Genomic DNA, 22,983 nt, shown 5'->3' with positions numbered 1-22,983 from the left:
CCAACCCCAGCAGCGCTTCATTAACTTAGCTCGATAAGGCATCCTGGTTCACATACGAAAGATTTTTATAGAATAAAAAAACCTTTAGGCTTTGTTTCTTTTTAGCTGTGCATCGTGCTTTAAGCACCAATAGTGAATTCACAATTAATTTAATTAATCGCTTTGAGAAGCCACCTTTAAAGGCGCTATATAAAATAAAGTTTATTATTATTATTAATAGTTTAAGCCAGCAAACTCAGTGCTTTCAGCCCTGCCACTGAGTGATTTGAATTGGCATTCTTTCCATAATTAAATAGCACACACTGCAGCTACTGTAGTTAACCAGGCTTGCCTGCAGCACTATATTTGGACTTGATCGTGGGATCAATAAATTAGGAGCGGGTGCACCTTTGAAATAGTTTTACAGGGTTTGTATGCTGTGTTATGAACTCCTCATGAAAACAGGGGAGAGAAACTTCTCAGTATTAACAACAGTTTCCCAGCTATCCACTTGTAGAGCGGTGTGTGTTTCTCTTTCAAAAACCAAGAGACCTTGACTGAGAAACATAAGCATTACATCAACACCCTTATTTAAGAGCTGCACCCCTGACAGGGTTGTGTGTGATTAATGGTCTGCACTGCCGAGCACAAGGGTAGTGGGCATTGTAAAGGAATTCCATGTAAAATTGCCGGAAGGCTTTAACCGAATATCAAAGTTATGCCCACTATTTCACAGCCTTTCCCAATTGGAATTCAGTACACTGTTCCTGGAAATCATTACCATTTCCAGGAGGGAGTGCAATAACCTTGTCTTCCTTGCATTCCTTACCCACGACCTACTGTATAGTGTTCAATATGACTCCTGCCCCCTAGTCGTAAACTCAGGAACAGTGTGAATGAACTGATGTCTTAAACGTCAGTGTGAACCTTGTAATCTTTAGCTTGTTAAACCTAAAACTCTGCTTTACCCTTTTAAATTTGCGTATCATTCTCTTTTTAAATAACATCTCCAGCTGTTTGTATTGTGTACTCACAGTTGACAACAGTCATTCTTACATCTCACTTTTCCAACTACAATATATGTAACTCTACAGGCAAAAATGAGAACTGCTGAACAAGGTTCAGTGTCAAGCCTGTCCTGTAGCATGCTTCAAGCACTGTGGTGCATTAGAGGAGAAACAGCACCAGTTCAAGAAACATTGCGTCTCTTATCGACATCACTGCAAGTCTGCAGGTGTTCAAGAAGTCTCTGGAGTCACTGTTGTACCAAAAGACCACAGAGCTCAGCCAGTGCTCTGAAGAGGGTCTGTATCATTGAGGCACTGAGAGACTCTGCCTCTACAATAATTTTATCATGCTTTCCATCTAGAATTGACATTGTTTTCAGTGTAATTTTTGCTATGCTCCTATACTAAATACTTTATTAGAATAAAGTATTCAAAGACCATGATTTTCTGTAGTTCAGGACACTAATATGACATGGCTCTTGAATGTCTTTACAATCAGATTCAGCATTTTGTAAATGGCTAAGGGCTCTGGTGTTTCTTGGTTTATGATAGGTTCATGTGGAAAAAGACAATCGCACAAAACAATATGAACGTATTATATTAGTATAACATGCTTGCTCTAACTGTAAACTGTTACTCTACTTGAATAAGTTTCAGGGCACCGATTTTATATAAACTGCTTTCATCTGTTTAGGGAGATGTTACATTCTAAATGCAAAAAGCTAACAAAATCATTTCTTTGACCATCACAAAAATACAGGCAGCTTTTGTATTACTGTTTTAACAGCCTGTATATTTATCTACTCCTGCAGGAATTTTGCATGCAGTTACCAGTTACCAGTGACTCCATCCTGAGAAAGACTTTGCTCTTTACATTTGTCACTAAATTAAAAACAAATATATGGTTATAATAAGTGAGTGAGATGTTGAGCTTTTCTTGATTCTAGCAGCAGTTTTGTATTGGCGTTTTATTTCAGTTACTCATAGGAACACTATACATGTTTTACAAAATGGCGTGAAGAAACATTTCTGAGAATTGTTTATATGTTTTCATCAAAATGGTAGTATTACAGTTCGAGAGACTGAGCAGGAGTGAACCTGTCTCAGAAATGCACAAGTCCCATGTTGTCAATATATACTTTTTGGCACCCTGCTAGTTGTTGTTGTTAAGTTGTAGTTATTAAGCAATGAAATTGGTACCCAGGTTTGAAATTTGAAAACCTATCCCTGAATCAACAGCAATTTCAAATACCCTGTCCTGAGAGACCGTGAACAGCCTGCTGCATTCCAGTGTGTGACTGAAGGTGCTTCACTCACTGGCTGGGGAGATCAGAGGCCTCTGTTCACAGCCTTGTTTTAAAATGCAGTGTCTGGTTATGAGACATTCTGGCTGTTTCCTGGGCAACCTCCTCTGAGGGCAGCTAGGATAAATCCCAGCACACCTGAGGGAGACACAAGACAGACGGTCCCTGGAGTGTGTGAAAGAAAACAGAGTTTGCCGAATCTCCTGTCCCAATAAAGGCTTATTTGTGATCTACCTGCATCACAGCTCTTTGTCTAAAAGACAAAGACTTAGGGGGCTTGTGTTTTTTACACAATATTCATTAATTAATCAATTAATTCTACATATTTGTAATATTCTAACACAAATTCCATATAATAAGCCATCCTGTAATGGTCATTCTTTAAGAGCAAAATAGAAGTGAATTATTATTAACAATATTAAAAATGTATCTCCAGATAAAATCACCAGTACTGGGAAGCATATCACTTTTCTCTGTGTGAAAAAAATGTTGTTTTCTGACTAAAATACTGTTTTCGCTACTGCATTTACTAGATATAGACAGACCTTTTCCTGGATTTAGTTTCTGTGAAACCAAAGATAGAATGCTACTGAATGCCACTGAATCGGTTTTGAATGAATTCATAAATCTTTCTTGATATCGCGTTGCAATGAGAAGTGTGATGCCAGTGACATATTTAACAGATAACCGGCTTAGAGGAAGGAGTCTGCCCACAACTCCTCATTCTTGTGCTACAAAAACAAGTCTCCAGCATCTCTGTACTGTATGTTGTTTTCTACTCTGACAAGCATATTGTCCTCGCATACCTTATGTGCATTCATAATGGAGCTGTTTTACAAGACATACGAGATTCCTCAAGAGCTTAAAGGCTGGTCTATGTGGAATGCTCCACACAATGCACAGACCTCATAAGAAAGCATGAAGCTTTCAGAAATCTGCACCAGTACTTCAAGGCACCAAAGACTGTGAAGCTGAGTGTTTTTCAGGTAAAGGCGTGACTTCATGAAAGAAGCAACAGGCCCCAACAGAAGATTTGTTTCCAGTTGAGCAGAGATCGAAAGTAATCAAAATGTAATTCCAAGAAAAAAAAACATTGTTACATAAAACGTCCAAAGCAATGTCAACTGTAATTAGTAATTGATAAATTATAACCCTTCCCCTGCACGATGAGTAACATGCAGCAGAAAACTCTCTCACATTATGCAATATATTCAACGTTCATAGTATACATCTGTGTAACTCATTATACAAAGTATTATAAAATGTGCACGTATGTAAAAAAAATCCATTGTAAGGGGGACTGTGTGCAAGACGATTTAAAAGGAAGCATTCCTGACAGCCTTCAGTCCTGCTTTGTCATCCAAATCTTTACGCACCCTGGGACTTCAAGATTCAAAATGACACCTTCCAAAGGAATTTGACGTTTTACAGAAAAGGATCCAAAAATGCGAAGAAAAAAAAGAACAGAACAGTGCAACCCTCATTGCAATCAGGTGTCAGCTCCACACAGATAATTCCCCGCAAATATATTTTGCCACGGTAACAATTCGCCGCTGGACCTTGATCTTAGTTGCTGCGCTCTTAACAGCGGGCGTTTTCCTCATGCTGAGCGAATAGTTTTGGAGCAGTTGCAAATGCACCCTAAGTGTATGGAGTTGGGTATGTTCTCTCCACCCCCCAGCAAACCCGGTGTCGCCGTGCTGCGGCTCGGCTCTTTCTGCCCCACGGACCTCGGTAAACATGCAGCTTCCTGTCACAGTGAAGAGCGCGACTAGTGTGACCGACAGTGTGAAGCGCTGCTGAGAATCTTGTGTCTGAGGGGGGGATCGGGAAGCGTGAAATAGGAGGGGTGGCGGGGGGAGGGAGAGAGACTGTATAACTGTCGCTCTCTTCGCTTTGGAGAGCCAGTGCCTGTCTCAGGCGGTTATGAGCAAAGACGGTCCAAAAATGAGCTATGTGTCCACTTTAAGGATTAACCTGAAGCCCCCAGAAGACAGAGGGATACCGAGAGCCTATGGCAATGGAACTCCAGCCACGACTGTCTCCAGGAAAGCCCGAGCGGACGGCTCTTCTGCAGCAGGTAGGACCGTGCGCGGCGCTGGTTAGGTGAGGATGGAGCGAGCTGGCAGCCGGTCAGCGTTACGCGCGGGAGGGCTTCGGAACAGCAGCACGACTTCTGCGCTGGATTTGCAGGTCCATGGTGTCAAACTGCTGCAATTTCGTGTTTACTTTAGGGTTCGTCCACGTTTGCATGGGTAGTCTATAAAATGCAACCTCATTTTATTTTTTAACCAGAAGGAATATTTTGCTTTAAGCATTATACATACTGTATTACTGAAATTCTGTGCACAGTCCTGGTTCTTCTTTAAATACGACGTACTGTATGGTCCAAAGTGCTGAAAAAAAGTTAACTGCTTTCACTTTCATTTTCAATCTTTAAATAGAAGTTTTAATTTAGTTTTAAAAGAGTGCTTGGAATATTATTTTCTTTAGCAGTTGTTCGCCGACAATTTACAGAAAACGTTAATACAGTTGTTATTCATATTGCGTATAGCATCCATTCAATATAAGCTTTAAAAAACAATATCAATTCAATGTTTAGCTTTGAACATGTACTCGGAATCACTTTAAATGAATGAATGACGCAACGAACTCCTACCGTTAGGCATTTCTTAATTTTCTAGTATGCTGATATCTGAGATATTAATCAAGATTGAACTTTCTGCCTGCAATGGCTTCTTTATGTTTAGCAAGTCAAACACTTATAACCCTTAGCTCTTGTCTTTGAATGTACAGTTTTTAGAAACGAGTTCTTTCTGTGAGCTGAGGGAATTTGCGAAAGTACCAGAGTCGCTACAAAACTAGCACCAGTGTTCTCTAAACATAGATGAGCCTATGAACAGAGTGTGATGCTGCCGCAAAATGTTAAAACTGAGATGATATGACTTACTAACATAAAACTGAAAAGAAAAACTATAAAGAAAAAAGGGACTGTACCTAGGGAGTAATTAAACATAATTTATTCTCCAAACGTTTCCTCATACTTAGATATTTCAGATCAAGAGGATCTGAAACAAAGCCTTTGTCACCAACCATTAACCTGTTCCAAGAATATCATGTACATTTTTGAAGGCTCTAGAAAAACATGTGCCTAGTTTTATTTCCTGTTTAAATGTTTCTTTTGCAAGTGGTTAATTATTATTGATGAAGACTGTGTTGCCAAAATGTTGAGGCATTATTTTAGTTACTGCTGTGCTGAATTCAAGCAATGCCTAGATTGGACATCTCACATGACAAAATAATGATTATTTTTTTCTCTGTGTTCATACAACACACCTGCTAATCAAAATTCAAAACACACGATGGCATTTCTTGGAAGTGTAGGGACGATGTTATTATCTTCTTGGAATATGAAATTCTGTCCTGCGTCAGCATGTGCGGGCTGCAAAGAAGGCCCGAAGGAGGCTTCACAGCCGAATCTTTGCGTTTCCTTTCTTCTCTTTTCCACATGGAATAAACCTTTTACTAGCATGGCTGTCTCGCAGTGCTGGGGCCCCTGGTTCAGTTCTGGGCCTGGGGTGCAGTCTGTGTGGAGTTTGTATGTTCTCCCCATGTCCGGGGGCCCGGGTGTGAGTGTGTGTGTAACTGTGTCTATGTGTGTCCTGCAGTGGACTGGCGTCCTGTCATCTTGCGCCCATTGTTTTCTGAGATAGGGTCTGGCTCCCCCACCCTGAACTGGATGAAGTGTTTAGAAAATGGATGACTGGGTTTAAGGTTCCTGTAGTATTGCAAAGTGCTGCACTGGGGGCTTTGAGGGCTGCAGTTGGCTGTGTAATGTATTCTGAGGCACAAAATGAATACTCGTATTTTTCCTTTTATTCCTTTCCAATTGTTTCGTTCTTTATACATTCAATTTTACAACCCCCAATCCTCATACAAATATACAGACCTCCCTTGAAATTTCTGCCTCCTTTGAAACTGCATGTCCCCATTGCAGAATCACAGAGTTAGGATATAGGACAGAGGACTGGTGCAGATCCCACTAATCTTCCAACATTAGAATATCCAAGACTCCCAGCAAGATTTGGGGATCTGATGTCCAGCAAACTGAGAAAATCTTCAATGGGTTAAAACCCATCTACACCTGACTTGTGTACAAATTTGTAACGTAGTCCTGGGAGAAACCCAATCACAGTTTACTAAACATACAGCCTGAATAAGAACCTGTGATATCTACAGTACTGGCCTGATCTGCACTCCAGACTGAGGCCTGAACCTTCTGCAAACATGATTTTATATCCTCATGTCAAGTCAATGCACATACATTCAAAATGAGGTAACATGCAGAAAAAAAAACTTGCATCTAATATCTGAAATTGATTAAACCACTTAGAAATGGAAGATTTGATCACTTTCATCCCCAGAAAGATGTATGTAAGCTGCTTTTAAATCATTATGATCTGGAGTAAATATCAGGTCATTCTTTAGACCAACTATTATTATAAAGGTAAAATATGGGAGTCTGTGAGCATTAGTGGAAAGCTGGTACTGTATATTGACTCTTGAGATTTACATAGAAAAAAAATGTTTGTCCATGTCTTAAGCACTTGGCAACTTAAAGCCATCTGTAAACTTTAAAATATCACAATGCTCAGTAGCACCTCAGCACAGAAGGATTAGGTCTATGCTGCTTTTAAAAGTGTTTTTATCATGAGGGCTTCTGAGCATGTGGCAGTTTTATGACACACATGTTTTATTGGCACATTTCAGCTGCCACACTTGCCTTTTCACAGCACCCAACAAACGTGTAGGATTTCTGCTAACGTGTTGAGCTGCATTTTAAATTGTGATTCAGTTTTCAGGGAGGCAGGGTGAGTCCTAGCCTGGATTAGGCTCTGACTCCCCCACAACACTGTACTGGATGAAGGGGTTAGAAAGTGGAGAGGTGCATTAAAATGCTACAAACATGTTGGTTTGAACAACATTTGTTGTTCAACAAATTTGGAAATTCTAATAATATAACCTTTGAGTCTCATTTACAACATAGTGAAACAGATGCAGGAATTTGGTTTATTACTTATTACGTCCAATATATAGCCACCATTTGATGAATACTGCATTGTGTTTCATGTGCAGAGTAACACACTTACTGTTATTAGATTATCGTGCAAACGTAAACAATCTGTTGATTTTGGAGACTTAACCTGGAATCTTGGCACAGATACTGTACATGCCCTCACATTTAACATGTGACAGCTTTATTGCAACAAAGTATAGACTAGGTACATTATAATTAGTCAAAGTGACTGGATTGATTTCCTAAGAAAAGAAAATGCTTCAGACAAAAACAAAACAAACAAAACATTTTCCATGGACGGTACACCTGGGATTCTTGTGGAATTGTGTAAGTTGTATATGCACTGTAGGAATGTGGAAAGTGACATGATTCCTGAATCCACAGTTTGTTTATCTCCTTTATAGGTTTCTTAAAGTGAAAGTGCTCTAGTTTCTCTAGAATCTTGGCACGGTCGTTATGTTCTTTTGCCAGACTTTGATCTAACCAATACTTTACTCGGCAATCATGCTGAAATACGTATTTGAACCTTGACTGAAGATTAAAAATTAGTCCAGGATTCCCTGATCTCAATGCTTTAGAAACACATTTCAGCAGAGTTTCAAAATTGCTTTACACCTGAGGAGAAGAGGTAAATTCATTCCAGCTGTATTCGGACATGTTTATCTAATTTTCTCAGAAAAAAAACTATATAATTATAAACTATAATTATTATGACCCTATGGAACCAGAGTGGCTAAAACCGTCTAATTTCAATTGAAGAGAATGGAGGATGTCCTTCTGCTGTGTTTCAGAATAGAAAATGAATTGTTGGATGCTTTTACTGAGCTTTTAAAGAGAAAATGTTTTTTCCCTGCTTAGAGCACATTTTATGTATCAGACTGCAGAGCACAGAAATATGAATGGACCTCTTACAACTACAACTATCTGCTGAAGGCAGAGCAATGCAAAACTCTCTACCATGGTTAATATTGTGCATTGTTGATACATAGTCTTGCAAATAACAACATTCTCATTTTGCCTTTGGGGAAGGAAGTAAAAGTACCTGTATTGTTGGTACACAACTAAATAAACTTTGCTTAGTGTGGAATGAATGTTGCACAGAGGATCATTTTTGCAAATCATTAATCAATGACCTCTTGTATGCCACAACTGAGGTTTTATCAAGATCAGAGTCAAATTAAGCACCAATACGTTTAAGAACTGAAATTGTTTATTGAATTGTTTAGTGTTTGGAACTATTACGGTAAATATCCATGGTGTTCAGGTGAACGAAACTCAAGCATATCTGGTTCTGTCACGTTATTTAAGCAGCTTTATTATGGTTAAGGGCCTACCCATTACACACTATAACACTATTCCACTCTTTGGAGACTGTGTTACACTAATGACTTTTTACCAAATGTTTGAAAACAACAGAGCTGTGTAATCATCAGTGGTGTCTGTTGGGAATTTTTCCCCTATGAGGCAAAGGTGAAACTCCAGCAATGTAGCTCTGACTGGTGACGGCAGAATTTGTGATAAGAGAGAGGAAAAAAACAGATGTATTAACTACTTCATTTCTGTAGCTCAAAGATGTGCTGAAAGGCAGAAATCTACAACTCCTTCTCTTGAAGGAGTCCAGAATGGCTTAATTGCTAAGGTGTTTCATACAAACTCCATGCATATAGCAACATGGGTCCAGAACTGAACCCAGGACCACAGCACTGCAAGGCAGCAGTGCTGACCACTGCTCCAGTGATGCTGACGTTTCATATTTTGTGTTACATAGCTGGACTATCTTAAATTGGTACTCTCGTAATCTAATCTCTTAATCAGTGCAAGCAAAAAATGTTTCATTTTTCAAGTAGAGTTGTGTTTACACAGTGCAGTGAATGGGTGTTGATCTGTAAGAGGAAAAAAGGCCACATGGAAAAATGGTGAAGATACCGAAGAGATGTCAAGAGTGTAGCTCAAGAGCAGCGTTACTCTTGGGTTATTACTCATTCTCTATTTGTGTCATATCTGGTTTATTTTCCTTAGGTAGGAGCCTTGATCTGTGGTTTGGTTTCATGCAAACCATTATTTTTGTATGTGTGTTCATTGCTTATTTCAGTTTTCTGTGGCATGGCTATCAGCAGGAGAGACCATGCATTACTGTTATACTGCATCTTTGGTTTTCGTACTGTATTTCTTTTAACATTTCCCTCTGGAGACTCTTCCTTGTACCTCTGCTTTGAGAAAATGAGTGGCATCCTGGGAGCATCAAGATTTCAGTGACATAAAAGGTAATACCTATTCAATGTGTCATGTCCAGTACACCTTGAGGGCGCTCCGCTTCTCTCCTGTTCCTAGTTCCCTGTGATTATTCATGTCTTTCTGGTGTGTCCTGTGCTCCTTCGCTCAGCATTGAGGTTCGGACGTCCTGAAACCCGCCTAGCACCAGGTCGTCCCACGTCTGCTCCCTGAGGGCATAGGTTTCTATATGGCATTTCCTGAACAGTTGAGCCCAGGCTAACCCCCGTCTCTCTGCTACGCATAGGATCTTTTTTCGCTCTTGTGCCATTTCATGGTTCGTCCTCTCCCTCATCCGTGACACAATGCACATGATATATTAACTCACAGGGTGTATCATCAGAATAAGGAAATGCAGGTCACTCACTAGAGTATGCCAATTCAAATTGCATCATATAAATTGCACAGTAAATGAAGAAACAGCTGAAATAATTACTCCATGAGGTGCTTTTTTATCCGTCCGCCAGATCAGTTACATCTGTATCGTTTGACTGGCCCGGTAGAGGAAAACACATTGTTATACTAAGAAAAGTGAAATAAGATCCTGAGAAATTTAGTTAAAACAGTATGAGTATGAGTATTTATACTGTATGAAATATACAGAGTTCTCTTCTTCACTAGAGAAGCTGATAAAACGTGAAGCGGGTCAAATTGCTGCACAATGGAAATCTTTCACGTTTTGTGAACTAAGTTTCATTTCATGCTGAATAAAAGAGACTCGTGATTTAAATTGGTTTCATAGGTTTGAAATCCTTTTGGTGTGCTAAATGTGACAGGGTTAATTTTCAAGGTTGTTTCCCTCAGAAACACATAATTGTTCCCCGCTTTCTGAATGAATACATATTTAAATTTGTTCAGGTGGGTAGCAGCGTCAGCATGCGTAGGCTGCAAAGGAACAAGTAAAAGTTTATTCCATGCTGGAAAGAGAAGAGAGAAAACGCAACGTTTCGGCAGTGGAGCCTTCTTCGGGTGTAAGAAAGATAGGGCAGTCAGCAAAGATAACATAGCATGGGAAAACACAAGCCAGGAGAGAAACTCAAAGTGCAGATGAATCATTTAGAATGGAAAGTGCTACAGTATATGAATGCAAAAAATCATCTACAAGGTTTCATTTACCCTAAATAAATCTAGTGAACACAATATAATCTCTCAACATCGAAATGGGAAGCCTCAGTGAAAATTCTGTTTTCATTAGATCCTTGTTTGGACAGTACGTTTTCAGTTTATACAGTTTCGGAGAACAGCACGGGGCAAAATTGACTAGGGTGAAAGAAGCTGGCCGGTGTGAGAATTTTCTCTTGTTTATTAGCAGTACAGCCGTGGGGTTCATGTTGCCTGGAATGTAGTTTCAGCAAGTGGCAGCATGTTTAATCATTAGCAGGCGAAGAGAGACAAAGGTTGGCATTTGACTATTTAAGGTCTTCTCATACCATATGAGTTCCATTTAAGTTTGCATCAATTAGTAATAAACATTCATTCCCGGGAAAGACTGAAAAAAAAACAAGTAGTATGTTTTTGCTTGCCCATGTATGGTACATTGCTTTCTTTAAGCTGAGTACTTAAAGTCAAATATTCACTGTGCACATTGTCATTTCACACTCCCCTGCACAATTATTCTGTTTTGAAGGTCTTGATTGTGGTTATTAACTGAACTGGTTAGTAAGACTGTAATGCCTGACCAAATTATGGACCACCTTTGCTCCTTAAGTTTGGCACTTCTGATTATATGCTTTGTGAACCTCCGATAATTCATGGCAGAATTCAATTTCAAGAGCCTAGAAACAAAGTCATGAGGCTAAAGGCAAACTTCCAGTCCATTCGACTGGTTTCTGTTAACATACAGTACAAGATTACATTGATTAAAGCAGTCCGTCCTTCCCATGATTCATTGCTTTACTTCCCTCATTGCTAGCAGGCCTGTGGTTGATTGTCCCTGTGGCCAGGTTGTTATGACCCCAGTTGGAATGGCATGATACAAGGAGAATTTCTGTTTCTTTGGAGACCTGTAAATAGCTCACTGGAATACATTTAGGTCTGGGATGCTATCTGCATTTTCTGTAATTTGGCAATAAAACAGAATTTGTTTGGAGGACATGCAATGCAGGACAGAGTGTTTCTCCACATTCTGCTGACAAGGCGTTGAGGTTCAGCCTCTTGAAACAGAAGCATAAGTTATAATCTTGTTTATATTAAAGCCAAGAACCAAAGTTCTAGGGAATACAAATACTGCCGTTTCTAACAAGTTGTGAAGTGGTACTGTGATTAGCAGGTTTCTTCGCTGGTGAGTGAAATCATTCTATCACATGAAGAAATTGCGCTAAGTTATCCAGTAGTCATTTTACCAGCTGTTATCATTTCGTTATGTGCAGCTGATGTGGAGTGATGAGTAAAGTGTGTCAGAGAGAAAGAGGGCTGTGCAGGTTTTCCGTAAATCCTTTGATTAACAGCAAGCTACTTTTCTTGTTGCTGATCACTGCTGCCAGAGCCCATCCAGGAAGCACAGGGAATGTGACAGGACAAGGGGTACAGGAGTGCACTTGCCATGGATGAGACAGTAATCTATGACATGGCCATGGAGGACGGGACAGTCCAGTTTAACTAGCATGTCGCTGGGAGGAGGGGTGCTAACGTGGTGAGAAAATGCACATTCCATGCAGAACAATCAAATTGTTTCATATCTTCTCAGCAAAACGCTTCCAAACATCAGTATGCATCTCATTTAACCAATCATTAAAACTGGGCCTTAAAGCAACCTCAGTCTCAGGCTCTCTGCTAGACTGTCTCTCTCATCATGTTGAAAATTAAAGCTCAGAAGCTTCAACTGACTTTTGAAGAGTGGTGCTTTTCCTCCTCGATCTCCTTCACTGCAAATGGTATACCTTTCAAGAATGTTCCTCAGGGTCTGTTGCACAGTGACAACTTTAATGTCTGTGCTCTTATCATGTGAAATTTCCTTCCATAATGTTTGCCACATGACGTACATACTGCTCCAGTAAATGTACAGCAGACTCTTACAGTACATACTGTACAGTAGACTATAAGATTCCTTTTTATAGTCTAGAGCCCTAACCACTCCACCATGTTTCTACTCACTGTATAGCATACGTGTCTCAGGAAGGACAACTAGCACGTCCAGATGATTTCAACTGAAATCTCTCATTGCTACAGTCCAGCACCAGGGAACTAGGCCACTGAATACTCAAAATAAACCAGTTCAAAGGGGTAAAGGTAATGGTTAGAGTGACAACACCTTGCCTACAGTACATATAGAATAGTTGATAAACAGGTGGATCAGCTAGTGAAATAATGTTACCACCTGCAGCTTTGATCCTTGGTCTGCTTTGTTCTTCAGGGAGGATTTTCCTGCTATTGGTTTAATACTGACTCAAATCCCAACCAGAGTGCATGCATCAGAAAGGGACTTTCTTTTCCCTCTGTAAATATTTCATTTGCAAGCATTTAATGCAATGAACCATATTCTTAAGTTTAAAAGGTGAGTGGTATATTTTTAAATTGTTAAGCCTCGTTGTTCTGGATAATTAAACAGTTAAAAGTAAGCAATTTTATTAGGGTCCTTTTCTGTGCAGAAATAATAATAATAATAATAATAATAATAATAATAATAATAATAATAATAATAATAATAATGTCAAAAGTGAGAAACTGTTATGTCAAATAGAACACAGCTCTCAAACAGCAACCCAAACACTGAATAAAAAGCAGTGAAATGTTCAAATATTTCCTGCAGTAATTTACTCAAGATATTACTGAATCTTTCAGCCAAAATATTCCTGGCATATACTACATTAAATAAATGTTTTTTTTTCGCTCTTGATATATTTTATTGTCGAGTTCAGGATTCTGGGCATGCCATTGGTGGACAGTAAACTGCCCACAGAGGAGAGGAAAACAAGTGAGTCTCGTCAAAGACAAAGTTTAAGCAATTGAGAAAGAAGCTGGATAATGGAATTTACGTCTAGGGACACTTCCAATTTCCCTCATGAATATCAAAAAGTTCCCAAAGGATTTTGTGGCACTAAGGATATACAACTAGAAAAGAACAAATTCCTTGGGACACACTCCTTACTGTGCGGCTTATTATGACCATCTACAGGCATGTCCACAAATCCCTTCCTGAATTTCAGCAGTAATAAGGGTAATCAAAACATCACTGCGTGAGAGAAAATTCCCATGCTACATTTCCCATCTTCCTTGAGACTGTTTCCCGTAGTCCTGTATGCACTTTTATATGTACCCTGCGTCTGTTTTGTTGATCATTATTTTTCCTGGACACTAAATTTTCCAGAGAAAAGTTCTTCTTAGGAACACATCTGGAAGCAAACAAAGAGAAAATCTTCTGAGGAAGCAGTCAACACTGGACTGTGCTCTGAAGCCCATCACTGAAGGGTGTGAGCCTAATCCTGTGTGACGCTGACAAATGCCTCTCTGGATTTCTCTTCCTCTTCATCCAGAAGCAACACTTTTTTCCGTTCAGACAAATATATACATAGATATGAAGCAAGACAAAGACAAGCACTGCAATAATACAAATACAATTGAGATGATTAATGCTTAATAACCAGCATAAGCAAAGCAGGCAATAAAGCCTGATTTTTTACCTTCAAAATATAAGTTTTAGAGTCTCCAGGAGTTATTTAGCTCTGAGATGTGTATTTCTCTAATGAGTTTATCTAAATTTGTGCAGCAGTCTGACACAGAAGTTTATCGCATAGTCAGACCCTACATTTGAACAGCACTTCACATCTCTGAGACCTCATACAAAATATCCAAACAGAGCACCATTCCAGCCACACCAAGTGGCCTTTGAGACGTTCTTGAGAGGCTTTTCGAGTTATGTTTCTGTAGCAGAGAACCCACTGCATTTCCCCTCTGTAACATTTACAGCAACCACAGCAGCTCACAGAATCAGTCTCATTAATCTCACTCATTATGCTACTTTCAATTGAATACAAAAATCTGACTTTATCAAACAGGAGAACATTAATAAAAACTGCATTGACTGCAAGGGAAACGGCAAGCAGCCAATGACAATTACGAAGCTACAATGTGTTCCAAGGATGGGTATTGTGAAAAAACAGAGACAGTTTGAAAAACCTCCCTGAAACTTTCCAGGAACAAGTGAACAGACTTTTTCAGCCATATATGGTCAGTTCACACAACACAAACAGCTTTTATAATTCATTAATTAGCTATCTTTGATCTGGGAAAGGGGAGCAGAAGAGAAACTACTTATTAGGCTGTAAGCACCCAGATCATTAACCCCAACAACAGCCTTTCTCTCCTTAATGAGCTGAAGTCTGCTAATGATGATAAAAGATGTTGGTGGCCTGCACTCATTCCAGCACAGTGAAACCTAAGATTGTGAACCCAGTATAGTCATTCACTGGACTTGAGATGAAAAACAAAGTTAATTTCTGGAGCACAGCCCCCTTGACAGTGTTTGGAAGAATCTTGATAACGGGGCTGGAATTTGTTTTTTATTTTGTTCTTGAAGCTAAAATAAAGCTTAAATTTTAACACTGCTCACTTACAAACACCAAAGCTTTATTCAGACAGACCAAAGAGAACCGTCCTCCATGCCTAATAAGTTCCAGGAGGGCAAAGGTTAGAGCAGTTAAATATTTTGGATCAATTTTTAAGTAGATGTACATTGCTTCCTGATGCATTTGCTGCATTTAACTCTCTATAAACCTCTATAAAATATTATTAAAACTAACATTACACTACAGTATGTTGCATATTTTAAAAAAATACACTCCATCTTGATGAAAACGATTTCATTTTCATTGTGGGTACCTTTTCAATGTAATGCAGGGTCATCAGTAAAACAGGACAATTGAAACTTCCCTATATTTAAAATATTTGTTCAATTACAGCATCTTAATTTCGGAAGACATCGCATGTTCTAACGAGACGGAACACAAGGCAGCTCAAGAAACCCAGATCCCTGCGCACTGTATGTGAGGGACTGGTGAGGTAACAACCTGTAAAAGAATAGAGGAAGGAAGCTTTGTAGGAACTCGACACTACAGTATGCTTTAAGATTATAATCTGTTCACACTGAATTTTCACAAAGATGCTGGAGTTGAACTGCATGTCTGAACTCTGAGCACAGCTGAAAATAGGGTTATTGAATCCTTCACCGGACAAGTTCATGGTTAGCTGCTCCACTGGTAGATAGTTTGACACTTTAACGTGGAGCACTCCTGGTCTCTATATAAAATCTGCACTATGGTGCAGTGGGGTTCCATTTGGAGAAGTCTTGGCTTGTCAGAGTAGGGCTATAAGATTTCAGCAGTTGATGAGTTGGATGTATGTGCCCAACTTTCAGTACTCCATTGTACAGTTTTTACAGTGATTTGAAGTACTTTGTATTTTGCATGTGTAAGGCATAAAGCATGCACCATTTAGAATAATGGTGAGACCATGAAAATCCAGAAAGATATCCTGATGAATCTTTGTGGGGAAAGCCAAGAGATACACTCAGAGAGGTTTTAGACATTTTGATTATTTCTTTTACTTATCCGTTACATAGAGCTATAGTGTTAACAGGTCACCAATTCAAACTGCAGACAGTTCTGGTTCTGAAGGAAATGAAGAACTGAAGGTACTTAAAAAAAGCAAAAAACATCTGTTAGGAATTAAGTATTAAATAAGAGGTAGAAAACACAGGAGGTTGCAAAGGCCAGCATTTTGAAACATTGATCTTCTTGCATTGAGCACTCTCAGAAGCAGCCCTTGTTGCCTCTGTCTCTGTAAACATTCACACTTCATGTTTATCACAACTGTATCATAGCATTTGGCCTTTTGAGTAAGAAGGGTGAGGTTAAGAACATTCTAAATGTGGGGTGTCATATAGTACCACTGCATTTTTCTATTTGTGATCAAAGCACAAAAGTACCTTGATGATTGTGAGAAACGATGGTTACCAGTTTTGTGATAATTGTACCCATGATGAAAAACCACAACAGTTTCTATTTGGATCAGCTAGGTTATCATTGTAAGTGATAACAAGCAAACAGTTCGATCAGAAGTTTCAGTTAGCCAATCAAGAGGTTATTTAGATAGTCACATGGGGTTCCCAAGAGCAGGCCTGAGAAAGCCAGCTCTAACAGATAGCTGTTTCTTCCTCTCACCTCCACAGAGGACAGAGGCTCTGATCGTACCCGCTGGGAGGCCCCTGTGTTCACTCAGCCCCTGAAAGACTGCTCTGTGGATGAGGGCTGTGACATCAGGCTCAGAGGTGTTATCACAGGAAGTCAGCCCCTGTGTATATCCTGGCTGCACAATGGTTAGTATGCTTTTTACTGTGATGATGGCTCTGATTTGCAGTGTGGGACGTCATGCACCATTCATTCGGAAACTGACCTGCACTTGCCACATGAAAATGAAAGAAATGGCCGAAAAAGCCGCAACACAAGTTTTCTTTTGATGTCCACTGACCTTCTGTGCGTCATTTTGTGTTTTTGTTCTTTCTTTATCCATCCATCCATTTTCTGTCTTCTTCCAATTCAGGGTTGCAGAGGAGCATCGGGTGTAAGGCGGGGTACATCCAGGTCAAAACACCAGTCTGCCGCTGGGCACACAAAGACGCAGAATTCAGAGTGAATGATCTGTACTTTTTCATCTTAAGGAACCTTGCCTGCACACTCCCCTGCATTTAATACAGTCGAACATTAATTTAATTGAAGTTATGACTGCACAACTTTTCTATGTGTCTTTTTAATACTTTTTTATTTAAAAAAATAATTTATCATGAGATTGGCTGAAAAATCAAAAACATTTGTTTTGTGTGTGTCTGTCTGTTGTGGGTATTCTCACAAAGATCCAGACACTGCTAAGTGTATTTTATCAATATAGCAAAAACCAAAATGATATGAAGTCTTATGTATCTGTAACCATTTGTGACTTTGTGTTGCTTTCGCCTTTCTAAGTAAATTGCCTACAGTATGTTTCATCTCACAGCATCAGTAAAACCTGCCTAACTGATTTGCCTTTGGCCAGATGATCTTTTTTAAAGTTCAGTGTTTAATTCTGTGTTGAAGGATTGCAGTATGTAACTGCAAAGGAAGTATCTCACATCTGACTTCAACGTGGGGTTTACTCCCAACATGTTAGCTTCTTTAGATCCAGTCCTGGTCAGGAAGGGCTTTGGGTTTCCATTCCAGTGCAGCTCCTAATGAGATAACCCAGCTCGTTACTGGCTACACTGAACAGCAACAGCTTCTCCAGGCTGCTTTAAAGAGATCTTGAAAAGGTCTGCAGACATATTGGCTCTCCAGGACCAGCACCGGACACCCCTGTACACAGTACTACAAGATTTATACTGGATGAGGATTCTGTGTGTGAGCTCTTCCAAATAGTCATTTGTTGTTTAGATGTTTAGAAGAAAAAAAAGACTGAAACACTCTCAACTGCACTGTCCTCCAGCCGTCTCAGGTTGGGGTCCCAAGCTTGGATTTTTCCTGGTTCTGCATCCCCCCCTCCCATCCCCACTTGATCCCGTCCCACTTCAGAGCACTAACGCTGTCTGTGTGGCCTCCTCCTTCCAGGCGAGGCTGTGCGTTTCGGGCATGCCTCTTTCCAGGGCGGAGTGGCACAACTGGAAGTGCATGACTGTCTGCCCGAGGACGCTGGCGCCTACACCTGCGTGGCAGAGAACAAAAAGGGCAAGACCTCCAGCAGCGCAGCCGTCTGTGTCAGAGGTACTGAGCAACTGGCATGGGGGTCGTCTGCAACTGCAGATCCTGCAACTCCAGTTGAGCTGGAGTTGCAGGCTCGTTCTTTAAAGTTGAGCTTGTTCTTTAAACGGAGCATCTACACCACTAGTGAGGAGCAATCAATGGCCAGTAGTCATATTAACAGAGAATATACAACTTATTAAATTCAACTTGTTTCAGGTACAGGGGATTCATGCTTACACATGCAACTACACACATTTTTGGAAAATGTTTGGAAAGAGCTGAAGTGTTCCAGTATACCAAGCCGAAATTCAGTTAAAAAAATTTGCAAAACAGCCCCACAAAACTGGCGTTTGTCCTCCACGTGAACTGCAGCAGTTGCTACAAACATTCACCACATAATCGAGACAGTTGTCTTTCAAAACTCATGTGTTGACTGTGTCTGTGCACGTGTGTGCAGTTACTGTATCTGCATGTAGTTTTCACACTGATTATGTTGTGATCTGTCCATGGAAAAAATCTTTGGTCTGTCACTTGTAGATGAGGCATGGTTGGGGTCTTCTTCTTCTTCTTCTTTAAAGTTTGCAGAATCTTACATTAGTTGAAACGCCGTGACATTTAGGAACCACTGCATTAAAGAGGGTTTCATATCCTGCAGTGACCACACTGGTTCTGTGTTGTTGTTTCTGCTAGGTTAGGTGCTATTCTGCTGTTTCCCTTTGAGGGGGTGTGATTTGGCATGGTAACTAGTCCATCCAGTGAATTTTGATGAAAGCGTCACTCTGAAACTTTATTTGCCAAGAAACAATTGCTTACTGTTTGTACACATAACCAAAATATTCTTATTCTGCTTATGACATTTGGCTTGACAAGTGTATTTTGTTATGAGCATGCTGTCGTTGCATAAATACAAGCCTGTAGTATTGTATGTATTAGGTTTATGGTAATTTTTTTTACATCTGTATTTAGAACTTTATTTTACAATATATCAGTTTACAGTCAAGTGTATGTGCAGAACATTCCATTTTGTATAATGAAAGTATTAGTGGGTGCACATTATCTTGGATAAAGAAATCCAACAAGTGTGTCAAAACAATAAAAACAATAGTAACATTAAGCAAGACAGGATGTGGATTCCATTTTAGAAAACATTGAATTAGTTGAGAGAACAGAAAATGACCTTATTGGCAAACTAAATAAAAAAAAGATAATAATCATTACTGAAATGTTTCTGGTCTGTTAAATCAACAGAGCATGCAGGATTCGACAGAAACCCCTCAAAGATCAGACTGTTTTAAAAGCACAAATCTTATATCCCAAGCAAAATTCTCTTTTTACAGACAGCAGGAGAGATTATCAAGGTCATAACAGATTATTTTTAATCTGTTTGTGCCATTATATGCTGGTAGCCAAGTGCTTTTTTATAAAAAAAATGATATCAGATATCAGTACCACAGAAATGGAACCTGTCAAGTCTTGTCTGCTCTGCACAGATTTCGAAACCATCTGCAAGAACAGCAGCCCAAAGAAAAGCCTTCCTGTCCTGAACTGCATCCCCAAGAAGGAAACGGCTGTGCCCCCCATGGCTGAAGAAAGCAATGGGATCTACAGGCATGGAAAGCCCTTCTGCACAGAGAGCTGGGGGTCAAGGCAGGGGAAAGGTACATGATGTCTAATGACAGGCACTGTGTCAGCTTTGCCATGGGGACATATGGCTGCAGGAATGTCAGTAACTCTTGTCATTAATGTCATAATGCCATCATTTACCCAACTATCTTCACTGGAGAGGTGCAGTGCTGCAGGCTTTATGTGAGTTCATAGACCTCAAACACTGGAAATTAAAGTCAATTAAGTCTTAAAAAGATCAGGTGGGAAGCAAACCAGAAAGGTCTGGTGGACCAGTTTTCTAAACGTAATACTTTTACAGTGAAATTTAAAATCAATGCAACACACTATCTCTAGTTGTATAGAGTTGCTAAGCCTAATTCCAGGACACATTTAGAATAAATAGGTTTTTGCAGGTATCCGGAGACTTAATGAAACATATAGGAATGGATATTTATACCTATCTTGAGCTGATACTGTTGCTTTATTACCAAAGAAAATCTAGTCATCTTTGATTAAATTAAAAAAGTGAAGATTTTCAAATGTGTAATAATAATACATTATATTAATCAATCAACCCCCAAGCACATTAAAGAACATTACATTAGATGATCTCAAGAGACTTTGAAAAGTACATTTTTAGGCTAGACATACTGTAGAAGTGCCCAATGTGGGTGAATCTCTGATTTCTTTTGGGATGGTCTCTCAAAGTCCTGTTCACAGCAATAAAGGCCCTGCTGCTCACAGCATTTAGACCAACATTTAATCCCCAGTCCTGATCCAGGAGGGCCAGTGTATCTGCACATTTTCCAGGTGTGTTTAAAGCTAAAAAAACAACTGATAAAATTCATCCAATAATGCAAAACATTATCTGATTTAGCTCATTAGGATTCCATTTTGAGTCTACTTTTCCCACACTGGCCTTGATTTAGACAAATTCCTTGCAGGTTTTCTAGGTCTCTTTAAAGTACCAACACCTGAAAAACTGCCAAAATTGGTTGAATTCTATGCTGATTTAGGTCATTAACAACAAAAACCTGCAGACACAAAGGCCTGCAGCCGTCCATGATCAGGATTGGACACCGGTAATTTAGCCAGAAAGGTGATAAATCTGTCCTGCCTGAACGTGTTTAGTTTAGGGTCTCAAAATTCCAGTCTTCTGTGTCTGGAATCCAAAAGGTTTTCAATATCTCCTGAAGCTATTAATACTGGGTCACCTGATAGAGGGCTGGAGTTGGGATCCTCTGGTGTAGGTGACCTGGGACTAGTTGGTAAATGTCTGGGCCTTAGAACTGGGATGTCAGTTCCTTAATTAATGAGCTAATTAGGATCCCCATTCTTGATATGTTTCATACTGAAACAATCTTCCATTATTAAAAAAGGTCCCTGTAGCACCAACAAAACACATGATTATTCCTAGACCTCTCCTCAAATCAGGGGAGAAAAGAGACTGGAGACTGAGAAAATTCCAAATTACTTTCAAACTGCAAAATAGTGTCCTCGTATTCAGACAGTTTGAGTGCTAGGAAATAACTGTGACGGTCTGTTACAGAAACCAAAGCCCAACCCTCATCTCTGTGTAAAGGTTGCAGCTGTGAAAATCAAAGCCTTGAACAAACGAGAGGCCGTCTGACTTCAGCCACTTAACAAGCAACCTTAACCTTGATTCTGAAGGCCCGTCCCTTTCTGCTCTCAGCAGTCTGTTTGCTGTTGTCTTTGTAGGTCCAGTCACTCCGAAAAGAAAAGCCTTCTCAGGAACAGGTAACTGGCACTGGGGGTTAGACAGTAATGTCATTTGGTTTACCATTAAAGATTCTGTCTGTGTCTGTCGCTTTTTATCTTTTACACCCCAGCGAGACTTTGTGTTGCCAAATTGAGAGGTAGCGGCAATGTCAGTCTCTTTGGCCAGGTGTGCATTGTTAAAAAGAGAACTGTTGGCTGGCTTGTTTTCTTCTTGATGTTACTGTTCCTGAATTGAATCAATTTACTTGAGCTTTGTTATTTCTGTTTTCAGCTTTGAGACTATTGTGTACTTTTAAAAATGTATCTCTAAAGGCTCTAATGTCTCTGAAAACAGTTGACATTGAACAAATTAAGAAATAAATAATATGAATTTTAAAGACAATGGGATCCCACCACCACAACTGTAAAGCCCCAGAACGATTCAAAATTTCATTTCTCTGCTTTGTTTGCAATATATACAGTATACTATAGATTTGGTTCCCATTTTAATCATTGTTTCATTGCTACTAAATGTTAACGAGTACCTTAATTAGCATTTTTGTTCTAAAGGTTTCACCAGTTAAATGACCTTCACAGAAAATGACCTGTTTGTGAATGGATTTAAACTTGATAATTTCTTCTAGCATGTACTGACAGTGATTTGTGTATATGCAGTTTCACTTTTGGTTTTAATGAACGAGGTTGAGTGGAATATTTGCTAGCAAAACCAATTTCACATCAATTTTCAGTTAAACCTCAAGGCTGAGCATAGAAAATTGCAGATTTAGCTGCAAAGTTTACCATTTCCCTACAATGGCAATTGATTTTCTATGACATTGTCAGTAACAAATTGGCATGTAGATTACAATACAATTGTATATAATATTTTCTGTCAATAACAGGTGATGAACATGATTATCTGTTTTATAAATAGCAGGTCTGCATCTCATTTAAATTGATGAAGAAGACAGCAAAGGTTTGATTTATTCTGAAAACTATAAGGAAGTTTTACTTTTGCTAGTGTAAATAAAAACTTGATTCGTACTGTAGAAATATCACCAAGTGAAACTGTAATAATAGATAGTGGCCTTGATTGCTTATTCATTTTGTCAGAATATCTACTATAGGGAGTGTTTGTACTGATTCAGTATTTTCAAGGAAAAGGAAGTCAGGAACAATTAGTAGAGACAATGTTAAAGGAACTGCAATTGTAATATATTTTGGAAACACGTGGATAGAGTCCAAAACAATTCAGGAAAGCCAATCTTAAAGGAGCAAAATGGAACTAGAATGGGATAGAATGGATTTGTAGGTAG

At 39.4% G+C, this 22,983-nt stretch overlaps 1 protein-coding gene across 4 annotated transcripts in view; it reads left to right on the top strand.

Annotated features, from left to right (window-relative positions):
* The window catches only part of mylk5 (myosin, light chain kinase 5), a 61,825-nt gene that overhangs the window by 20,962 nt on the left and 17,880 nt on the right, over positions 1 to 22,983 (top strand). For 2 of the 4 annotated variants that reach the window (XM_088623174.1, XM_088623173.1), the window contains exons 8-12: positions 4,261 to 4,370; positions 16,804 to 16,950; positions 18,212 to 18,364; positions 19,834 to 20,001; positions 21,668 to 21,730. In XM_088623174.1, the coding sequence (XP_088479300.1) occupies positions 4,261 to 4,370; positions 16,804 to 16,950; positions 18,212 to 18,364; positions 19,834 to 20,001; positions 21,668 to 21,730 (641 nt within the window). The remainder of the gene's footprint in view (positions 1 to 4,260; positions 4,371 to 16,803; positions 16,951 to 18,211; positions 18,365 to 19,833; positions 20,002 to 21,667; positions 21,731 to 22,983) is intronic. The other 2 variants (XM_088623175.1, XM_088623176.1) reach the window with 2 other exon arrangements.

This window comes from Lepisosteus platostomus, chromosome 28, assembly GCF_059453375.1.
Source record: "Lepisosteus platostomus isolate fLepPlt1 chromosome 28, fLepPlt1.hap1, whole genome shotgun sequence".
In the NCBI taxonomy this organism is placed as follows: Eukaryota; Metazoa; Chordata; class Actinopteri; order Semionotiformes; family Lepisosteidae; genus Lepisosteus; species Lepisosteus platostomus.
This window is presented reverse-complemented; position numbering and strand designations above follow the sequence as displayed.